Source organism: Leishmania panamensis (assembly GCF_000755165.1).
Source record: "Leishmania panamensis strain MHOM/PA/94/PSC-1 chromosome 18 sequence".
Taxonomy (NCBI): Eukaryota; Euglenozoa; class Kinetoplastea; order Trypanosomatida; family Trypanosomatidae; genus Leishmania; species Leishmania panamensis.
Genome location: NC_025863.1, coordinates 432,188 through 450,868, shown reverse-complemented (window position 1 = coordinate 450,868; position 18,681 = coordinate 432,188). Strand labels below are relative to the sequence as shown.

At 52.5% G+C, this 18,681-nt stretch overlaps 6 protein-coding genes across 6 annotated transcripts; all 6 read right to left on the bottom strand.

Annotated features, from left to right (window-relative positions):
- Positions 1–514: 514 nt before the first annotated feature.
- On the bottom strand, positions 515–1,585 carry LPMP_181120 (hypothetical protein; the record flags this gene model as incomplete). The annotated part of the gene is made up of 1 exon (XM_010699644.1): positions 515–1,585. The coding sequence occupies one exon, from the start codon at positions 1,583–1,585 to the stop codon at positions 515–517; it is 1,071 nt and encodes a 356-aa protein (XP_010697946.1).
- Positions 1,586–2,693: 1,108 nt separating this feature from the next.
- LPMP_181110 (methyltransferase, putative) lies at positions 2,694–5,207 on the bottom strand (the record flags this gene model as incomplete). The annotated part of the gene is made up of 1 exon (XM_010699643.1): positions 2,694–5,207. One exon carries the CDS (start codon positions 5,205–5,207, stop codon positions 2,694–2,696), a length of 2,514 nt encoding a protein of 837 aa, XP_010697945.1.
- A 761-nt stretch (positions 5,208–5,968) lies between these two features.
- On the bottom strand, positions 5,969–6,661 carry LPMP_181100 (hypothetical protein; the record flags this gene model as incomplete). The annotated part of the gene is made up of 1 exon (XM_010699642.1): positions 5,969–6,661. The coding sequence occupies one exon, from the start codon at positions 6,659–6,661 to the stop codon at positions 5,969–5,971; it is 693 nt and encodes a 230-aa protein (XP_010697944.1).
- Positions 6,662–8,845: 2,184 nt separating this feature from the next.
- On the bottom strand, positions 8,846–10,741 carry PDEA (cAMP phosphodiesterase A, putative; the record flags this gene model as incomplete). The annotated part of the gene is made up of 1 exon (XM_010699641.1): positions 8,846–10,741. One exon carries the CDS (start codon positions 10,739–10,741, stop codon positions 8,846–8,848), a length of 1,896 nt encoding a protein of 631 aa, XP_010697943.1.
- Positions 10,742–13,809: 3,068 nt separating this feature from the next.
- On the bottom strand, positions 13,810–14,808 carry PKAC3 (protein kinase A catalytic subunit; the record flags this gene model as incomplete). Its single annotated transcript, XM_010699640.1, has 1 exon — positions 13,810–14,808. One exon carries the CDS (start codon positions 14,806–14,808, stop codon positions 13,810–13,812), a length of 999 nt encoding a protein of 332 aa, XP_010697942.1.
- A 940-nt stretch (positions 14,809–15,748) lies between these two features.
- Positions 15,749–17,665, bottom strand: LPMP_181070 (vacuolar protein sorting complex subunit, putative; the record flags this gene model as incomplete). The annotated part of the gene is made up of 1 exon (XM_010699639.1): positions 15,749–17,665. The coding sequence occupies one exon, from the start codon at positions 17,663–17,665 to the stop codon at positions 15,749–15,751; it is 1,917 nt and encodes a 638-aa protein (XP_010697941.1).
- Between the last annotated feature and the right edge of the window lie 1,016 nt (positions 17,666–18,681).

Genomic DNA, 18,681 nt, shown 5'->3' with positions numbered 1-18,681 from the left:
TAGGGATTAGAATACAGAAACGAATGAAAGAGAAAGAAAAGGTGTCACCGACGCGCCCGATGTCGCTCTCCATGAAGTTGCATCGTCTCCATCGCCTAAGATGAGGAGGGGGGAAGCGGAAGCGAAAAAAAAAACAGAAAAAGGGGGAGACATGCCGGTTTGACCGTCACCGAGGCCTGCGATGGACATTCCAAAGGGAGGACAAAAGAGGGGAATACCCCCGGGGGGGGGGGAGGGGGCAGTGGTGACGGCAGTAGAAAAACACGTGCGCAGCAGCAACAAAGCAAAGTGAAATGGAAAAAAAAAGCGCAAGATCAGACGAGCTATGAAGAGAACAAAGGGGTGTAGCCAAGGGAGAGACAAACTAGCAAAGCAGGAGAGAGATGCGAGGGTGCACAACGCATAATGCCAAAGATGAGAACGAGAGAGATGTAGTCTCAGCATAGCTCCGCATCCACAGTCGATGCTCCCCTCATATTTCGCTCTCACCCCCCCCTTCTCTCTCTCTGCCTCATCACATCACTTGGCATCCCTGACTGGATGACAACGATGTCGACTGCAGCACCTTCTTCCTCTCCAAGTTCTGCACTGCCTCAATCGCGCACTCCGGCAAGGCTTGGAGCGGCGAGAGAAACAGAACAGCGCGCTCCACCTCGCCGATGGGACTTTTTCCCACCACTGTTGAGAGTGGAAGAGGGGGATGGTAAGCCGCCCTGGTCTCGGCATGGATGGGCAGCGTGACGGCGAACAAGTTCCACGGCTTCCCGGTGCGCACGGCGGGTGAGTTCATGGCGGCACGATCTACAGCCGTGTCCAGAAGACGACCCAATGCTATTTTCTTCGGCATAAACATGAAAAAGGAGGGCACTGGCTCGAACTTGTCACAGTCAGCGGGGCCGCTCTTCTTGAAAACAGAGGCGGGTATGAGGAAGCACACGAGGCCTGTCACCATGTCTGAGGGGAGCTCTGTCGCCTTGCCCACCGCCTTTTCGGGAGTGTTGGTAGGGTGGGTGAGAAGGCGTGCCACGGATACCACCTTGCCTCCCAGTGGAGACATTACCACGCCTGCATCCTGCTCCGAAGGGGAGGATGCGACGGTGCTGCGCGCGGCGGCAGCAGCGCGGCAGTGGTGCTGCAGGGGCCCGCGGTGCTGAAGGCAGAATGTTTGACCGCATTGATCACATTTCACGCGCGTCTCGGAGGCCTCGTGACAGTCTTGGATGCTGCACACCGGCGCCGAGCCGCCCAAGCGGCGACCGCCCGCCTGACCGAGCTTCCTCTTCGCCGTCGCGCTGCTGTACGATGCGCTGCTTTGCAGCACATCGCGGCACCCGCGATCAAGGTGCCGGGACACCGCCTCGTCCACATTTTGGCGCGGGTACTCCAACAGTACCACACGATGGCATACGGGGCACGTCCCGACCCGCACATCCGTCACAGCTGGGCAGTGATGTGCCCCGTGGGAAAGGTGGTGGGAGCAGAATCGCTTGTGGCAGTCGGAGCACCGGGCAGGCAACAGATCAATCTCTGTGCAGTCCTCATACTGACACATCTGATCATCTCTGTCATACACGCCCACCTGCATGGCTTCGATTACAAAAATGGTTAAGAAAGAAAATGGAGAAAGAGCTACGGAGGGAGGTGGTGTAAAAGCGCGGAGCTATCGGGAAAAGAGAGTGTCCGCACACAAGACCGACTTCACCCCTTGGCCACGCTGTCCCACGAGGAAACAGTGGGGAGGGGGGGATTATGCACAAGGTAGGGTAATGGCAGTAAGGAGAAGCAATACAACGTCCAGAGATGAGCAAAGCGAGAAAAGGGAAATGATAAAGAGGAACCTCCACGGGCAATGGGAGTGAGACCAAGACAAGATTGAAGGCACGACACAGAGTCTTCTCGCGCTTATCCATACGGCACAACATGAACAGGAGAGGAGGTGGGAGACGACAACGGAGACAAAAAGGAACACCAATAACGACGTACAATAGTGAGGGAAATGAAACAAAGCCACAATGATGGTAAACTGTTTAGCTTGGGCGGATGCTGCGCTGTGCTACGCCTCGACTTCCTTTCACGGCGAGGAAAAAAAAAGTGGACGAAGACCCAACAGCAAGTCAGAGATGGATGGAAGACATTGAGGGAGACAGACAGAGAGAGAGAGAGAGGCGGGGAGAAAGCGTTGGTTGTGGAGGGTAACGAGCTCCAGCATATTGAAGACTCCTCGCGTAAAATGTTATAAAAACACGTATGTGTGTGCAATGACCCTCGCCTCAATACAAACCGCACGCTCAAGGAGAAGTCATTGCACGGAGCGAGAGTGGTCGTGCATTCCAATGCGCGTATAGCTCTCGACTCGTCCCCCTACCCCGCCTTGAGAGAGCCAGATTGACAAATCCAACGCGTACGCACAGACTTGTCGCAGTGGTTGAAAAGTCAGACACTCCCTCTCCCCTTTTCCTTCATACACGTAATGAAAGGCCCGTCATCATTTTTGATGCTCTTGTGATGCTTATGGTTTGTCGGTTTAGTCGGTGAGGATGATATTACTCGCTTAGAGTAGTACACGAGAAAAGACCAACAATGCAGAGAGGCTGCATGGCTTCTTTGAGATCCAACTTCATTGTAGTCTCAGTAAACCACTCCAGTAAAAACACAGCAGTCTCACTGTACCACGCAGTGTGACGACTCCTGCGCTATGCCTCCTTTGCCTCCTCCCCAGGTGATTCGTCCTCGAGCGCACTGCCGGCGTTGTTCCCGTCCAGCGAGGCACGCTCAACGTTGTGAATGCCAAAGAACGTCATCAACCCGAACGCACGCAGAGAGCCGTCGATGGCGAGCTCCAACTTGTGCCCGCTCAGTGTCGCGCTCATGTACCACGGACCAACGATTGCATCGGCCGGATCTTCAGAGATGACGCCCACCAAGACGCCCCCCACCTCTATCTGGCTTGGCAGCAGCTCTGCCACCTCCTCGACAGACATAATAGACACAGTACTACCTTGCGTCAGCAATGCCTCGAGTCGACTGCCAGACTTAACCAGGGCTTTCGGATTCGCATTAGCGGCTACGACATCAAGGTCTCCGCCCAGCACTGCCCTCCAGTGATCCCGCGTGTAAACGTAGCCGTTTCGAAGCAGATCCTCAATTAGCTGCTTGTGCTTTGAGACGCGAAAGTGCAGCTTCCGGGCAGTAAAGTGCGGTGCCAGAAAAGAGGCGGACTCGACCACGGCGCGCCACCGGCAGGTCGCAGTGGCCAAAAACTTCCCGTCGTATGCCTCGAAGGCGCGCACACCGACCGACACCACTTCCACACCAGGGCCCTTGTACGGACGCGTGCGCAGCACCATATCCGCTAGCGCAGGAGTCAAGAGCACGATGCGGCGAAGAGGCCCACCGTTTGGATTGAGGTGATACAGAGGCATGAGCCCCTTCCCAGAGAAAGAGGTAGCGGCGTCATAGTACGCAAAGGTTGCTTCGTTGTGGCGATCAAACCCGTAGAAGGTTGCAATGTTAACCCACGCCTCATCCTCCACGCCAACTGGCGTCCACAGCTTGCCTTTCGTCCAATGGTTTAGCTTGTGGCGGACCACCGTGAGCGCAGTCCAGTTCGGCTGCTTTACCTTGCGGAAAGCCGCCACAAAGAAGCCGCCAGTGTCGTCACGATGCGGCAGAACACGCAGAACCCTGTTGCCGTCGTACGTCGGCGGCAGCACCGGCCGCTGTAGTCCCTCCAGATTGGGGGAGCGAATGCCTCCTATCGAGCGCAGGTGAAACCCTTTCTGCTGCAGTGTCACGTTGACGTCGATAAGCTCGACACTGTCGCTGAAAATCTCCAACCCGGCGCAAATCACCTCCTCATCTTCCTTGGGATTCATGCTGCACGTGCTGTAGACGAGAATACCGCCTGTGGCCAAGAGGTCAAGGCCGCGGCACAGCAGTGCACGTTGGGTGGGGACGAGGGACTTCACGTAACTTGCCGACCATGTCGTTGCGATGGAACGCTCCTTGCGGATGGTGCCATCGCCGCTGCACGGAACGTCGCAGATAATGTGGTCAAACTGCCGCTCTTGCGGCTCGCTGCTCGGGTTCGTAGGATCATCAAGGTACAAACGCGGCCACTGCGTACCATCACATCGGGTGGTCATCACGTTCGGAGCGTGGTAGCGCTTCAACCGCGCCGGCAACGTCTGTGTCGCCTTTACTCGGTCCTTTTCGTTTGCGATGAGCACCCCTCGACAGACGTCTCCAGACCACCCACCGCTCAGCATGGCGTCCAACGCCTGCAGTGTTTTGCTGCCGGGTGCCGCGCAGAGATCCACAACAGTGTGATGTGGCTGCACATCCAGAACAGACACCGGTATCGCCGACACCACCTCCTGAAATGACACAGCGCTGGCACTGTGAAGGGTGCGGCAGACGTACTCCGCGCGCGTGTGGCTGTGGTAGTCGTTATTGCTGCAGGAGTACAGGCCAGAGTTAGACGGAAAGGCGGCCACAGGACGCACCACAGCGGCAATGTCGGGTGTGGTGAGCACGCGGGTTGCAATGGTTGCCAAAGCACGCTCGCTGTGGTGCAGGCGAAGCGTCATAGGAAGTGGTGTGGCCATGCACTGCACAAACGCCGCCCATTCCGAGTCAACGTTCATTCTGCTGCCCTTTTCCTCCGATGGTGCTGCTGCTGCTGCTGCTTGTCGAGCTGCAGGAGAGGACGGATCCTCGCCACGCACAATGGCGCCAAATCGACTGCCTCGGTAGTACTGCAGAAGGGGTGCCGTCTCGTCCAGCGGACCGAAAGCAGCAGCAGTGCGACGTCGCTCGTGGACATTCACTGGACCCGACGCCTGGGAAAGGGCAAAGCACAACTCTGCCACGTTGATGCTGTCGATCGTGGATTGGCTGCGCGGCACGCGGCGAGTGATACGAACAAGATCGAAAGCCCCATCAGGACACGCCTCCTCCCCTAGAACCAACAGTAGCTTCTCGAGTCCACTGCCGAAAATCCACGCGTCACTCGTGTCAGCATCACGCCCACTGCCCTCCGCGGCGCACGGTGCATTCGACCCTGCTTCGTCCTTTGTGGTGCCGACGAACTCCCTTGCAAGGTAGCTGCGCGCATCCTTGTCGGATGGAATGAGTTGGATCAGCTTTATCAAGGCAGCTGGCAGCTGTTTGCGCTCTCGTTGTCGGCGCTGCTCCCGACGCTTCATGACGGCTGCTTTCTAAAGTAAGCCGCTCGGTAGGTAGCGCAAAAGAGGCTGAAGTGAAAAGGGGGGAGAGAATTGATTGACACGAAATGGGGAAAGGATGAAAAGGAGGAGCGCACAAGAACAGAGCAAACGCTAAGCGAATGAAGAAGCCCAAGGCGTGGTCGAGCACGAGCATCACCCAAATGGTGCAACAAGCTGTGGCATTCGACAGGAGACATCGAACTATGCGCAGCATAGTAGCAAGTAACGCGAGGGTTTCTGCGGTGGGCCTGAAGAAGGAACAGTGGTAAAGATCATATTTTCGGAGGACCACTCCTTTTTTGGCTTTCGAAAGAGCTCCAAAGCGACACATTGTGTGTACATGCGCGACCCTACTGCACCCACCCCTTTCTTCCCACGACTCGTATGGGGACGGGTGGGTCACAACGTCTACCTCAGCATTTTACCTTATGTTTGGGGGAGGCCAATAACAAAAAGAGAGTGATGCAAGCCAAAGCGATCGCTGCGTCTTCAATGTAATTCACGCACTTTAATGGAGCAGCAGCGACGTATGGGGGAGAAGGGGGTGAGGTAAGCAGTAAGAAGTACGCGGACTAGAAGTGATCCTGGATTGTTGATTACCGTCACAAAGCAGTCACACACAGCCGCGTACGCCTGTTACCCTCGAGAACAGCAATGGCCTTCTCACCAGATGCCAGATGAAAGCGAAGCTCAACGTTTCTTTTTCTCTCAGTGTTTCGTGCTGTTTTCTTTTGCGGTGCCTACACCTCCCAGAATGCCTTGCCATCTGCATTGCGCAACTCACGATCGGCGCCGTGGCGCAGCAGGTACCGGCCAATCTCCTCGTTGTTATCCATGGAGGCGTAGAAGAGCGCGGAATCGCCGTGATTGTCCCGCAGGTCCATCCACGTCCGATGCGCTGCCTTGTTCGTCGTATTTTTTTTTTCACTTGTCGAAACAAGAAACTCAACGAGCTCCACGTTTCCGCGGTTCACAGCGCGGTGCAGCGCTGACTGACCTCTACGATTTTGATGCATCAAATCTGCACCGCTCTCCAGCAAGAAGCGCACAATGCCCAAGTGCCCACGTCCCACAGCCAGCAGCAGAGGTGTTTGTCCCGTCGCATCTTCGGTGTCAATAAGTACAGCACTGATAGAAGCCAGAGTAGCGTCGGCAGGCTGAGGTATCCCCGGCATGTCTGAGAAGAACTTCCGCTCTCCGTGATTGCCCTCCTGGGCATGCACGGCCGGAGCAGCACTGCTGCTGTTCTGCACCTCGGTAATAGGGTGTTGCTGAGCCTCCTTGTGCTTCATGTACGCGGCAAACTCAGTCACACTTCGGTCCAGGATCTCTCTCAGCAAGTCTAGCGGTGCGCCAACGCTACAGGCAGTGGCAAAGGGTGTGTTCAGCTCCTCATCTCCGGTCAGTACAGGTGAATTGTATGGTGCCTGCATCAACTTGTGAGCCAGGTCAAAGTTCTTGAGCGCGACGGCCCAATGGAAGGCGGTGCGCCCATCATTGTCCTGATAGCTCCAGAGTCCATGAAGCTCCGAGTGGCCAGTTTTGGCAGTCGTGTCGTCACCTGCTTCTCTCTCAAAGGAAGATGAAGCCTGCGCGGCCTCTAGTGGTACTATCTGGCGAAGGTGATCGATGATCACGTCAATGTTGGAGTCCCGGCAAAGCTCGGAAAGGTGCATATTCAATGCTCGATTATGTGCGCTCGAGTAGGGAACTATGAGTCAGCTTGCATAGGTACTCTGTCGAAGGCTTGAAGGAAAAAAAAAACGACACGGTGAGAGACAGTGAAGTATGCAGATTGCAGTTCAGCACTAGAGGGCGTACTATTTCAGAATGTTGTGAGCATCGACTACTGCAAACAAAGACGATTACGCTGAAAGAACTCTGTTGCGAGAGGTGAGCACAGATTTAAAGCTCCACAAAGATGGGAACAATTTAAAAAAAAAAGACAGCAACAGGATGCCCACAATGGTAACCAAATAGCAATCGAGAGGGAAAACTGTGTGCCACGACAAAAAGAAAAATGAGTAGATGGTACACCTTAGCACTATGCAACGTGTGAGGAGGTGAGTGAGTGTCGCTGTGTGTGCCGCGTGAAATAAAGTAACGAGACGAGGAACAGACTCTGGCGAACTGTGTGGATATAGACTCTCGAGACTCTGTCGTTTTGCTCCTTCTACGTACAAGGAAAGGGAGGGAGTAGATTGAAACCAAGAAGCATCAACGAGCGCGGGAATGGACAAAGAAGCGAAAGGGAGAGGAACTGTTGGATTCGAGAAGAAAGGATTGCAAAGAGTGATGAATTGTGCCCAAGAAGCAGGAGATGGTGGCCATAACCCGGCTGCCGAGTTCAAACAGTAGTGACAACATCATTGTGGAGAAGTCCTAGCCAGGCGTTGACAAGCCGCTAAAGCCGCAAAACAGGGGCTCAGCGATAGAAAGCACTAACAGAAATGTCACCAACGCTCATCTCCATCTTCAGTAGCTCATAATTTTACACTAGCAATATCTTGTCATGTTTTTCACAGGAAGGTGGACTGTCTCTGCCATAAATGAGCCTCGTAGAGCCGCATTTGTCAACGGGATAGAGGAAAGGGTTAAAACGTGTAAACTCTGCCTGCTGCATCCCGTCAGCCAAACTAAACGAAGCATCCACGAGGCAAAGAAAAAAAAAAATAGAGAAGCGCAGGAGGTGGACAGCGACCCGCTCTCTTGTTTTATTGAAAGGGGAAAAGAGGATCACTAGCAGAAGGGGAGTGTGGTCAGGGTGCCCTGAGACAAGGCTAGCGAGGGAAGAAGAGGGGTTAAGCCGCCAACGTAAAGCCAGCATGCAGACAAAATGCCAATTCAAGTAACAGTGCCGGTAACAACTGAGGAGGGACAAAAGAAACGACGGAAGAAACAGAAATGAGCGTAAATGTCAGCTAAAAAAAAAAATGGGGGTTAGAATGCACGAGGTGTGTAAACAAAAAAAGAGGTGAAGAAACGTGTGCGAGAGCCTCGCTACACAGACAGACACGCACGTCCGATGCGCAATAGGAGGTGAAGAGTGGAGGGCGGGCGAGTGAGAAAGTGAGAAGGAAGTGGGAAGAGAAGCGTGGAGCTCGCGCGCGTCTCAAACGCGCCCAGAGGGATCACATGTGTGTCTACGCTTCATGACAACAACTAAACCATGCGCCTTTTTTGTTAAGGCAAGAAGGAGACGACCGAGCGGGTGTGAGAGAAGAAAAGGGGAAAAAAATGAGTGAAGGTTCCAGTGAGTGCTGCTCCTTTTCCTTCGACCCCCTCCCCCTGCCCCCTTGTCCTTCGCCCTTTTCAGCCTTCGGTGAGGAAGAAAGAATGACGAAGAAAAAAAAAAGAAAACATAACAAGGAGATGCAGCGAGGGCAGGAGTGAAGTTGGGAGTCACAACAATAGGGATCATATAAATATACATAAATGTATATATATATATATATCTTTATCCCGCCTCCGGTGAAGATAACAGGAGTGACACTAGGTAGCGAGGAAATTGATTGTGTGTCTGTGCCTGTGTCTTTGTCTCTGCAGAAGAGAGTCACAGCGAGAAGAAGGATGGTGAAGAAACAAGCGGGCCACAGAAGACAGTGGGTGGGCTCTCCCTACGAGTCATCGTGGCTAGCCCAATACGCTTTGTTTTCCTCGACCAACCCCACCGCGAAGCGCATATCAGGCAAGAGATCGGCCACCTGCTCGAAGAAGGGTGTGATGATGTAATTCATGAAGGCAATCTGGCTCTTCGCAAGGCTTGGATGCAGGCGATCCATGAAGGGACTGCAATCGAGGCCCAGATTGCGCTCGCGGTCACCTTGTTGGTAGAACTCGTCCGACACCTTCTCTCCCCAGCGCAGGTAGATGTCGAGCGGGCGCCCGCAGTTTGAAATGTCGGCCATCTTCAGAGCAATCGAGAGGCAGAGAATCTGTTCGTCGGTCCTGGTGAAACTGGAGCCCTCCTGCATCTTGCTCTTCAGACTCGCCACGTATTTTCCGTGAGAACCCATGTCTGTCGCCAGTACCATCTCTATCATCGTCTCTCGAATCTCATGACGCTCCTCATCACTAAAGCTGGCTAGAATATTAAAGGCTGGGTTCTTCATGAGCTCGAAAACGCTGCTCACATGCAGATTCTCGAGGACACTACGATCGTTGTACAGCGTTGCAAGGTAGCTGCCAGTCTTGACATGGAAGTTATTGTTGGTCCCAGGGTGGTCGAAGTCGTGGATCGAAGCAGCCAGCATGGCAGAGAAGACCTGGATGTCGCTGAGATTGCACCGCTTCGCCAATCCCCCCTGTGTAATGACGAAGTGCGTAATCTGCAGCACATCCGCCGCGTGCATCGAGTTGTGATACGGGTTGCCTTGATAGCCCGCCTCCACTGCGCTAATCCAGTCGAGCGCGATTTGCTCGTCAATATTGAACTTCTGCAGGAAGTCGTGCATGCACAGCAGTGCGTACATGGTTACAAGGAGAGACCCGCCGTGTGCCTGCGCCGGGAGCGAGAGGTAGTCGTCACCGCTCATGGCTACCTGGACATCAAACACGCGGTAGCTCCACCTGTCGATGGAGTCCAGCGCCTTCCACACCACAGCTCGGCTACCCGAGAGTTGACTCACTTGTATGGCGAAGTCCTCTTTGGAGAACGGCTTCACGACGCGATTCGCGGGCGAGGATGCGTCGCACTCCTCCGGTGACAACCATCGACTCTTGATCATGCGAAACAGTACAAGGTCAAAGTCCTTGCAGGTGCGATTGCCGAGCGGGTTTGGAAGCCGAGACTCGTTGTTCTCGCCGGCTTCTTTCTGCTGCTTTGCCTGAACTGCCCGCCACGGATTCCCCGTGTTCTCCGTATTGCAGCCACCGATCTTTTGCAGAAGCTCCGCTTTACGCTCGTTGCACATCTTCTGCTTGTGCTTGTTGCGTGTCAGATTATCGTTCAGCGCGATCAGTTCACAATCAAGTTCCTTGCGCTTCGCGCGCGCTACCTCCTTGACCTCGACAATGTGGGACAGCCTCTGCTCGTACTCCTTCGGATGGCGACACATGTGATGCGCTTCCAGCATGTGCTCGAGAATGTACTTCTGTTGGTCCACAATGGTACGCTCAAGCACAAAGCTTGCACGCTTCTCCTCTGAGCTCGACAGGCACTGCACTTCCATCGAGCATGCTAGGTCTTTGAAGTCGGCGGAAACTGACTCAGTGGTTGTACCGGCGGCTCGGCGCGCATTCCCAGGCTGCACGATTACTTTACCCGAGTTGAATGCCAGCTGAACCTCGCGAAAGAAGCTGCTCCAATCGGCATTGTCACACAGAGAGGCCTTCGCTGTCTGAAGGGCCTTCTCGTTCAGATTGCAGATGTAGGAGGTACCTGTAAAACTATCGTAGGAACGGAGCGACAGCTCCTCTGCCGTGTCGCTCATCCCTACCATCACGGAGACAGTGTTGCTGCAGATGGCATACATGCTTGCCTGCTGCTGCAACTGCTCAAGAAAGTCAGACATTGCTGTCTCGGATAAAACGAAGCGCAACAGAGGGAAAAAAGAATCAAGGGTTCAGAGAATTTATTTTCTTTGTCAGCCTCCTGGTGGGTGAGTGAAGTGTTTGTGTACTGTTTCGCGCCCTGTTTGTCTTTCCAAGCGGTGGACGAGCTGTGTCGGTGAGAAGCTGCGAAAGGGAGGAAGAGACGCAAGAAAACAAAAAAAAAAAGAGGGAAATAATAAGCAAGAAGTGCGTTACACTTCAGCTGTGTTGCAGGGAATGCGATACAGAGTTAGGAAATAGAAAAGAATGGCGACAGAGTCAAAGAAAGGGAAGTTTCCGCACGGAAAGCTGCAGAGCCACGCGAGCGGCTTGTCTTGAGAACCGGCTGCTTGCGCTCATAATACCTGGTGAAAATACACGGTCGAGGTTCACAGCAAGCACCGTGGTAATCCGAATCTACAGCAACATGTCTCGTTGACTGCTCCAGAGAATAAAAAATGAGCCGGATCCTCCGATACTTGCCGGTGGAGTGGCATACACGAACATCTCATGAAGCTTATTGGCGTTCAAGAATTGCTTTTTTTTTCGGATTGAGAGGGGTAGCTTTCAATGGCCACACACAGAATGTCAAGCAAAACGCAGCACTCGAACCATTAACTTGGGTTTAGCTGTGTGTATGAGGAGATGCGGGAACGCGTTCTGTTACCCCTGCGAAAAACAAAAGCGAAAATGCAAAAAAAAAAACGGACAAAGGCGGGAGGTAAAAAAAAAAGAGCACAGCACGCTGCTTTCGAAAGTGCCACCTGTTTACGCTAAGAATGAGACAAGCACAGAGGTGGAGTTTGTGGAAACGCGTACGCCCCACAGCAAATCCATTTTGCGTATGATGCTCGGCACGCCTCTCACTAATAAGGTGAGCGCCTGCTCCCCTCACTGCTTCCCTTTTTTTCTTCTATTTTGTATTTGGGCGCCTCGCAAGCACTCCACATGTTATCATCACATGTACTAAAGGATGAAGGGGGAGATGGGAGAATGTCTCTACCAATAGGTGGCCTGCTTCTTCTGTACACGAGCAGTTCTTTCTCCGTCTCCTGTCAACTCACCTCCTTCCCTTTGGCTGAGTATATGTGGCCACCTTTTGTTCGTTGATTCTCTCGTCTTTCCTTATCAGGTACGGACCATTCATTTTTTCTTTTGGGGGCAGCGTTAGCATTGCATCCCCCCCCCCTTCCCCTTTCCGGCTGACCTTTCTTGTACTTTCTGCAGTGCTCTTATGTTTTCGTCGAGTTTGGTTTTGTACTTTGAGCCTTCGCCCTTTTCACGCTCTCCTTTCTTTTCTTTCAAATCCTATGAAGAGTAAAAAAATAAAAACAGGAATGAAGCTCATCAGCATCATCTCGACACCGTGTACTCCTCGCTGATGTATAAACGGTGGGTGAGCCAATAAGGAGACGGGGAGAGAAAGAAACGGTTGAAAGACATAATGAGCTCGGCGAAAAAAAAAATGGACAGAAAGAGGGGAGAAACAAAGGACGTCACCATTAATCATATGAAAAGGGGAAGGAGGGAGAAACAGGGTAGGGGAGCAAAGCGGGGAAAGTGGAAAGGGAGAGAGCCACAAATCAAAGGAGAGAGCAATTTGAGCAACTTTTTAAAAGGAGTCGAAGAAGAGGGACGAAGCTCAAACAAACAACGGCAAAGCACAGATAGCCTTGTGAACATCCGTAGAAAAAGGAAAGAGAGAGCGAAACAAATAAAAAGAGAGACACAAGAGGGTAGAAGTAAAAGAACAAAGGCAAAACACGACTAATGTACATAGGTACCGAAAACTATACAAGACAGCGGGTATCATACTTGTCCTACGTACGACACACACGCACTCACAAACACTCTCGAGACCGTGCGTTGATGTGGATTCACTTTTTCCCGCTTGTTTTCTGATGACAACATGGACACTTCACTTGCTATAATCGTATGGATAGAAGGAGAGAGAACACTGGAGGAGAAGGGCAGCACCTAAAATCACATGCGTGTGCTGATGTGTGTAAATTCCAAGTTGAATCAAGGAGAGGTGATATCAGGAGAAGCAGGGGGGGGCAAAAGAGACGTTGACAGAGAATCAGCCCCATCAGCCCCCTCCATCATTCCACTTATATCACCGCTCTACAAGATGATGATACCCATCCATGGGGCTGCGGCTAAACTGTCGGGGACAAAAAACTGTGGTGAAGGCCTCCCGGGTCGCTCCATGGATTTTCACATCCACCTCTTCTATTTTTGGTATTCTGTGCTCCTTTTCTTCTTCCATCACGAACACACCCACATACGTACATTTCAACCAGCACCAGCGGCGGGAAGCAAAAGGTGGAAGAGGGCTGAGGAAAGCTCCTCATTAGAAGTAAAAAAGGGGATACACATGAAAGGAGGAAAAAAGCCCCCCCCCCCGGAGATGCGAAAAGGGGGACTGTGAAGATCAGTGGGCGCAAGCTATTGGATCAAGCTATCTGTTGGCTGCGTTTTGCGCGCACATGCACCATGGAGAACGCAGTATTGCCTCGGCCTCGGCCGTCTAAAAGAAATCAGTTAGAATCGACTCAGAAAGGCAAAAAAGAAAAAAGAGACTTAAAGCACCAACCCAAACCCCAACCGTTCGAGATTGTAGTCCACAATAACCTCTCCCCGCGGGTGTGTTTTATTATACATTGTCCTTGCGCTTTCGTCAACACCACATTTAAGAGCTCTGAAGCGCTGATAAATACATCATGAAGGCGAGAAGTTGCCATGCGACCCGCACGCACTAGCATCCTCACCTGCCAAAAGTGCTTCGAGGTGGAAAGGGCACAAAACAACAACAAAATACACAGTATGAACACGAAAACAGAGAGATGGCAGTTACAAAAGAACGCGCAGGCAAAGCAACTCCCCCAAGGACTTAGACGAATTGCTAATGATACCGGTGGGCGCAGCCGCGCACATCAACGTAGCTAACAGGAGGAATGCAACGCAACTGACCGTGTGAAAGGGGTCTACACATGCTCATCGCTCCCTGCCTTCCGCACCTTAACGCCTTGGAAACAGACACAGGAAACTAGTCGTCCGTATACTGGCCGTTGCAGAAATTGGCGAAGCAATCCTGCTGTGATGCAGTCAAAGTCCGAAAAGGGTTGAGCGGGCTGTCGGGGTATTTGTCGAAGTAGTGGGTGTCACCTTCCTTGTGCTGCCGCACCGGGATTGGCGCGGGGATCTTCTTGGACAGCACTACGTTCCAGTCCACTTCCGCAAAGTACTTGTGGTTCTTGATGTCCTCGGCACCGTTGGGCAGATTGCCGAGGCGCTTCGTGGGATCGAGGGACAGAAGGCCCTTGATGAAGTCTCGGGCCTTTGAGTCTACCCACCGCGGGAAGAGAACCTTGCCTACAAGGATCTTTTCGTAAATTTTCATCGGGCTGTCGTCGAAGAACGGTGGGTAGCCAACCAGCATTTCGTAGAGCAGGATCCCCAGCGCCCACCAGTCGACAGCCTTGTTGTGCCCCTTGCTCTGAATGATCTCGGGGGCTAGGTACTCGGGTGTGCCGCAAAGCGTAAACGTACGCTCCGCCACGCGCTTTGCGAAACCAAAATCTGTAATCTTTATATTGCCGTCCTGGTCGAGGAGGATGTTCTCCGGTTTCAGATCGCGGTAAACGATTGTCTTGCTGTGCAAGTAGTCAAACGCTAGGATCACCTCCGCGCAGTAGAACTTCGATACATCATTAGGAAACTTCCCGGCCTTGCGGAGATGCGAAAACAGCTCACCGCCTACCACGTATTCGAGAAGAATGTACAGCCGGTTCTTGTCCATGTATCCCCGTAGCATGTTAACAATGAAAGGGTGATCGATCTCCTGGAGAAGACTTGCCTCCGCCATCACGTGGTCAACCTGTTTCATTCGGAGTACCTCCTGCTTCTTGAGGATCTTGAGGGCCGCGTATTGGCCTGTTCCCTTGTGCCTCACCAAGCGTACTCGCCCGAAAGTCCCGGTGCCGACCGTCTCACGCATCTCCAAGTCGCTCAGCCTCCATTTGGAAGCCTCAACCTTGGTGACCATGGTGTTCTACAATGACTGGTAAGGATATCCTTGAATAAAAGGAGCAAAATGTACAAGAAGAAAGGCAGATAATAGTAGACAATCTGGATCACTCTCTGACGGAGCCTGCGCCCGACAGGTGATCACCCTCTCTAGAGGTGTATAAAGCAGAGGCTTTTTGCAACTACAAGAACACGAATGGGGGAAGAAAAGGATACGAAGGAGGCGTACAGCTGTGCTTTTTTTAATTCGATCCTGTTTGTGTGGTTTGTTTCACCCGTCCTCGCTTATGCATGAACAGCTCGTAACAGTTTTTTTTTCGGTGTCAGAAGACCACGAAGGGAAAGAGACATGCAAAAAAAAAAAGAGGACAAAGGTAGAAGAGGGAGCTGCAGTGCGTGGTGGAGAGTGGACATGCTTCCAAGACCAAAAGGAAGCCCCGCGAACCTTTCGTTTAACCCATCTCAAACACGCGATGGTCGGAAGAGATAGCGACACGGTTCGCGTACGTCTGGGGTTGAGAAAACGCATGGCAAGCGAACAACGCCATTTCGCGTCTTTTGTTTTTCTTTCCGCTCCCGATCGATGGTGAGGGAGAACACACAACGGCACCCACACACGGCGTGTGCAACACACTTCCTATGCATGGGGAGGCGTCCTACCTTGTGCAATGTAAAGTGTAGCGCAACCCTTACTGGGAAGAGGAAAAGATGACACAAGAAACTGTTTCCGTCGCGGCGCACCACAGGTCGGAAGTGCCACTCCTGTAAGGTCAATGAAAGTAAAGCAGACACAGCACGTTGTCGGTAGAGCTCTAAAACTCTCGTGACAGCAGCAACGAAATGCGCTCGAGGTCAACTTGCAAAAGAAGAAATGCAAAAACAAAAAGAGGAGTCGATAGTCATGGTACCAGGAAGGGGAAGCACTTCTCTGCTGCTCGCTTCTGTGTAAAGACATGGTGCTAAAAGAACTTGGGAAAGCTGATACCTGTAGTTTGGGTCAGTGTGCACCAGCCCTCTTCAATCTGGCGCAGTACATCTGGATTACCTTTGGCGCGGTCCTTCAGCTGCGTCAGCAAATCGGGGTCATTGTGCCGCTTGCAGTCGGCAGCGGCACCGAACCAGTCGCTGCAGAGAACGTAGTACTCCATTCGCGTCTCAATCTTTGGAATGCGCGAAATGTACTGTTTTGCCTGCTGTGGGCGCTTGTATGAAAGCAAGGCGGTGACAAAGGCCTCGCCGTCAAGCAGCGTCTTCTTGCTAGACGAGATGCCGCTCATGTCGTCTATGAGCTCCCACTGGCCAGTGCACAAGTACGCACTGAGCATACATCGTTGAAACATCTTCTCTGGCACGCAAAACGCAGTCTTCAACCGCTGCGCAACAGAAGTGCGTCCATGCTCAAAAGCGTAGCGGATTGTGTCGGCGGCGCTGCCCTGCAAGAAGCGGTAGTCCTTGTATTCGTTCATGAGCTGGGTCTGCTCTTCAAGGAGGTTGTTCTGCAGCTGCAAAAAGCGCTCCTCGATCATGGAAAGCGGGTACGGAATCCCGCTACCGACGATCGGAGAAAAGGCTGTGGTTGTTGGTTGCGAGCGTGGGCTGTGTTCCACAGCCCTCTTAGTTGAGACAATAGCAGCCTGGATGTCCACGCCTTTGCATTCTTGCAACATTTCCCAGCTTCCGCTTTCCATCGACTGCGACAGTGCGTGTCCCAGTCGTGCTTCCTCACGAAAGTAGCTGCACAGATGAAAGTATGCCTGAACTCGTGGGTGCTTGTTGAAGCACTCAGCCATGAGCTGCTGACTGCCTTCGCACACCCCCACGTATTGCAGAAGCAGATCGCACGTGGTTTTATGCGCTGTCAAGCTGGCAAGTGCAGTGGACCCACGGTTGCGGATCATGTGAACCATGACCGTGAACACTAGGTCCGCGTCAGCGGCGTGAATGGCACGCTTCAGGGCCATGTCAGGCTCGCCAATGCTAAGCAGCATTGTCACTTGCTGAGAGGGGTTCACTTCCGCATCCAGCAGTACCACCGCGGCGGTGCCGCGGCCGGCGACCTTGGCCTGCTGTGCCAGCTCTGCGAATGAAGTGAAACTACACGCCTTCAGCTTCTTAACTATTTGCTTTGCGACCTCTCGCTCCTCATCCTTGTTGTGAACTGAGACACGCGCCAGCCTGCACATCGCCCAGTCCAGCATCACCAGCTTGACATCTGACCCAATAGCTTCTGCCACACAAAAGGCTACCTGGTGCTCATTGCACATAGTAAGACGCTGTAGAAGGCGTGCCTCACCGAGATCAGTGAGCTGTTGGTCAGTCACAATCATTCCAAGCGGCTCAAGGCGAAGATGATTGCGCACACGCAGTCGCTTTGACATGGCCACAAATGCGCTTGAATCACAGAGGGAACAAAATGTGCGACCAAATGCAGCGATTCGCAACAGCCGCTTCTGCTGCGCCGCATCAAACTCAAAACCCGCTGCAGCAACGCATTCGGCTACCGCTTCCACCAGGGCACCTGAAGCGCGCTCAAGATTTCGTAGCATCCGCACCGCAGACGCATCGCCGGTCATGAACTCGTCGTAAGTTGCGACAAGCATCGCCCCAGCAGCCCTCGAAGCGACAGAAAAGACGCGCTGAACGGCAAGCGGTGCCACCTGCAAGAAAAACAGCTTCTCCCGCGAAACCACCCAAGCGCCGTCCTTCTCGGGAAGAAGACAGGCGTCAAACGGTAAATCAGAGATGCAGTCATTGTTGTCAGGTTCATCGACGTTCATCAAGAAAAGTGAGCAGGGGCAGTCCTCACCCTCATCCAACGCGCCACCGTACTGTATTCGCTGTAGATATGCAACGCAATGACCTCCACACCACGTCATTTGCAGAAAACTTTCCAGAGTCACGTCGGTGTGCCTAAGCAGCGAAACCTCAGAGAATCCACTACTTGTCGAGTATAACGATCCATCTAGCATCATGAACGCGACGGCACGACTGGTAGGCGAGCGACACATCCCTAGAACGCGTCCTCCTTCAACTGGTACAGCGAGTTCTAAGAAGGATGAGTTCGACGCTCCGAAAAGGCACCGGCAAATAAATGAGTTCGAGGACCATGGTGTATAAGAAAGAAACACCTCTTTTGTCTCTTCTTTGTCAACGCTTTCGAGGGCGACGAGCGCGATGGTGGTCATGAATTGGCGAATGCTCTGTGGCAAAGAGAGTTCTCGTATCGTGTACTCCTTTTGTCGCCCAAGGTGTACGAGTACAAGCTTCGCTTCAGTTGCCGTGTCAACAAGTGCAACAAACCCATTATCACACGATGTACAGGCAATCGGTATTTCCATCGGCAAAGATGGCGCTGCTGCTGCGCCGCAGTAGTTGTAAAAGTGGACGAATCCTGTATTCAAAACAACTATTAAGTGATCAGCTGCCTTGTTCCATGTCATGTAGATGACCCTTTCAATCGCCTTTAATTGAATACGGGGGCGTTTCTGCAAAGGAGTTCCGGCGAGATGAAAGAGGAAGATAGAGTTCTCGTTTGTTGAAAAATTACACGCTCTAGGAGAAAAAAGAGCAACAAGCCCACCGTATCCACTGTGTGCCATCAGAGAATTATCGAACTTGAACGGAAGCGTGTTGGAGTAGTCCTCCAACTCCGCAAAGCGAAAAAGGGCTTCTGTTCCTAGCGAGATCCATGATCCTAAACGACTGGTTCGATCAAAGTGCCGCCTGTGAGGCATCGGCTACCGAGGGCAAGCAAGAAGCGAGAACTAAAGAATCACTCTTGCCACAGTGTTCCATCAGAAGGGCCCCAAAACTTTGCGAGAAAAACGAAGGCCTGGATATAACAATATCTATCTATGTATATATATATATATATATATATATATATATATAG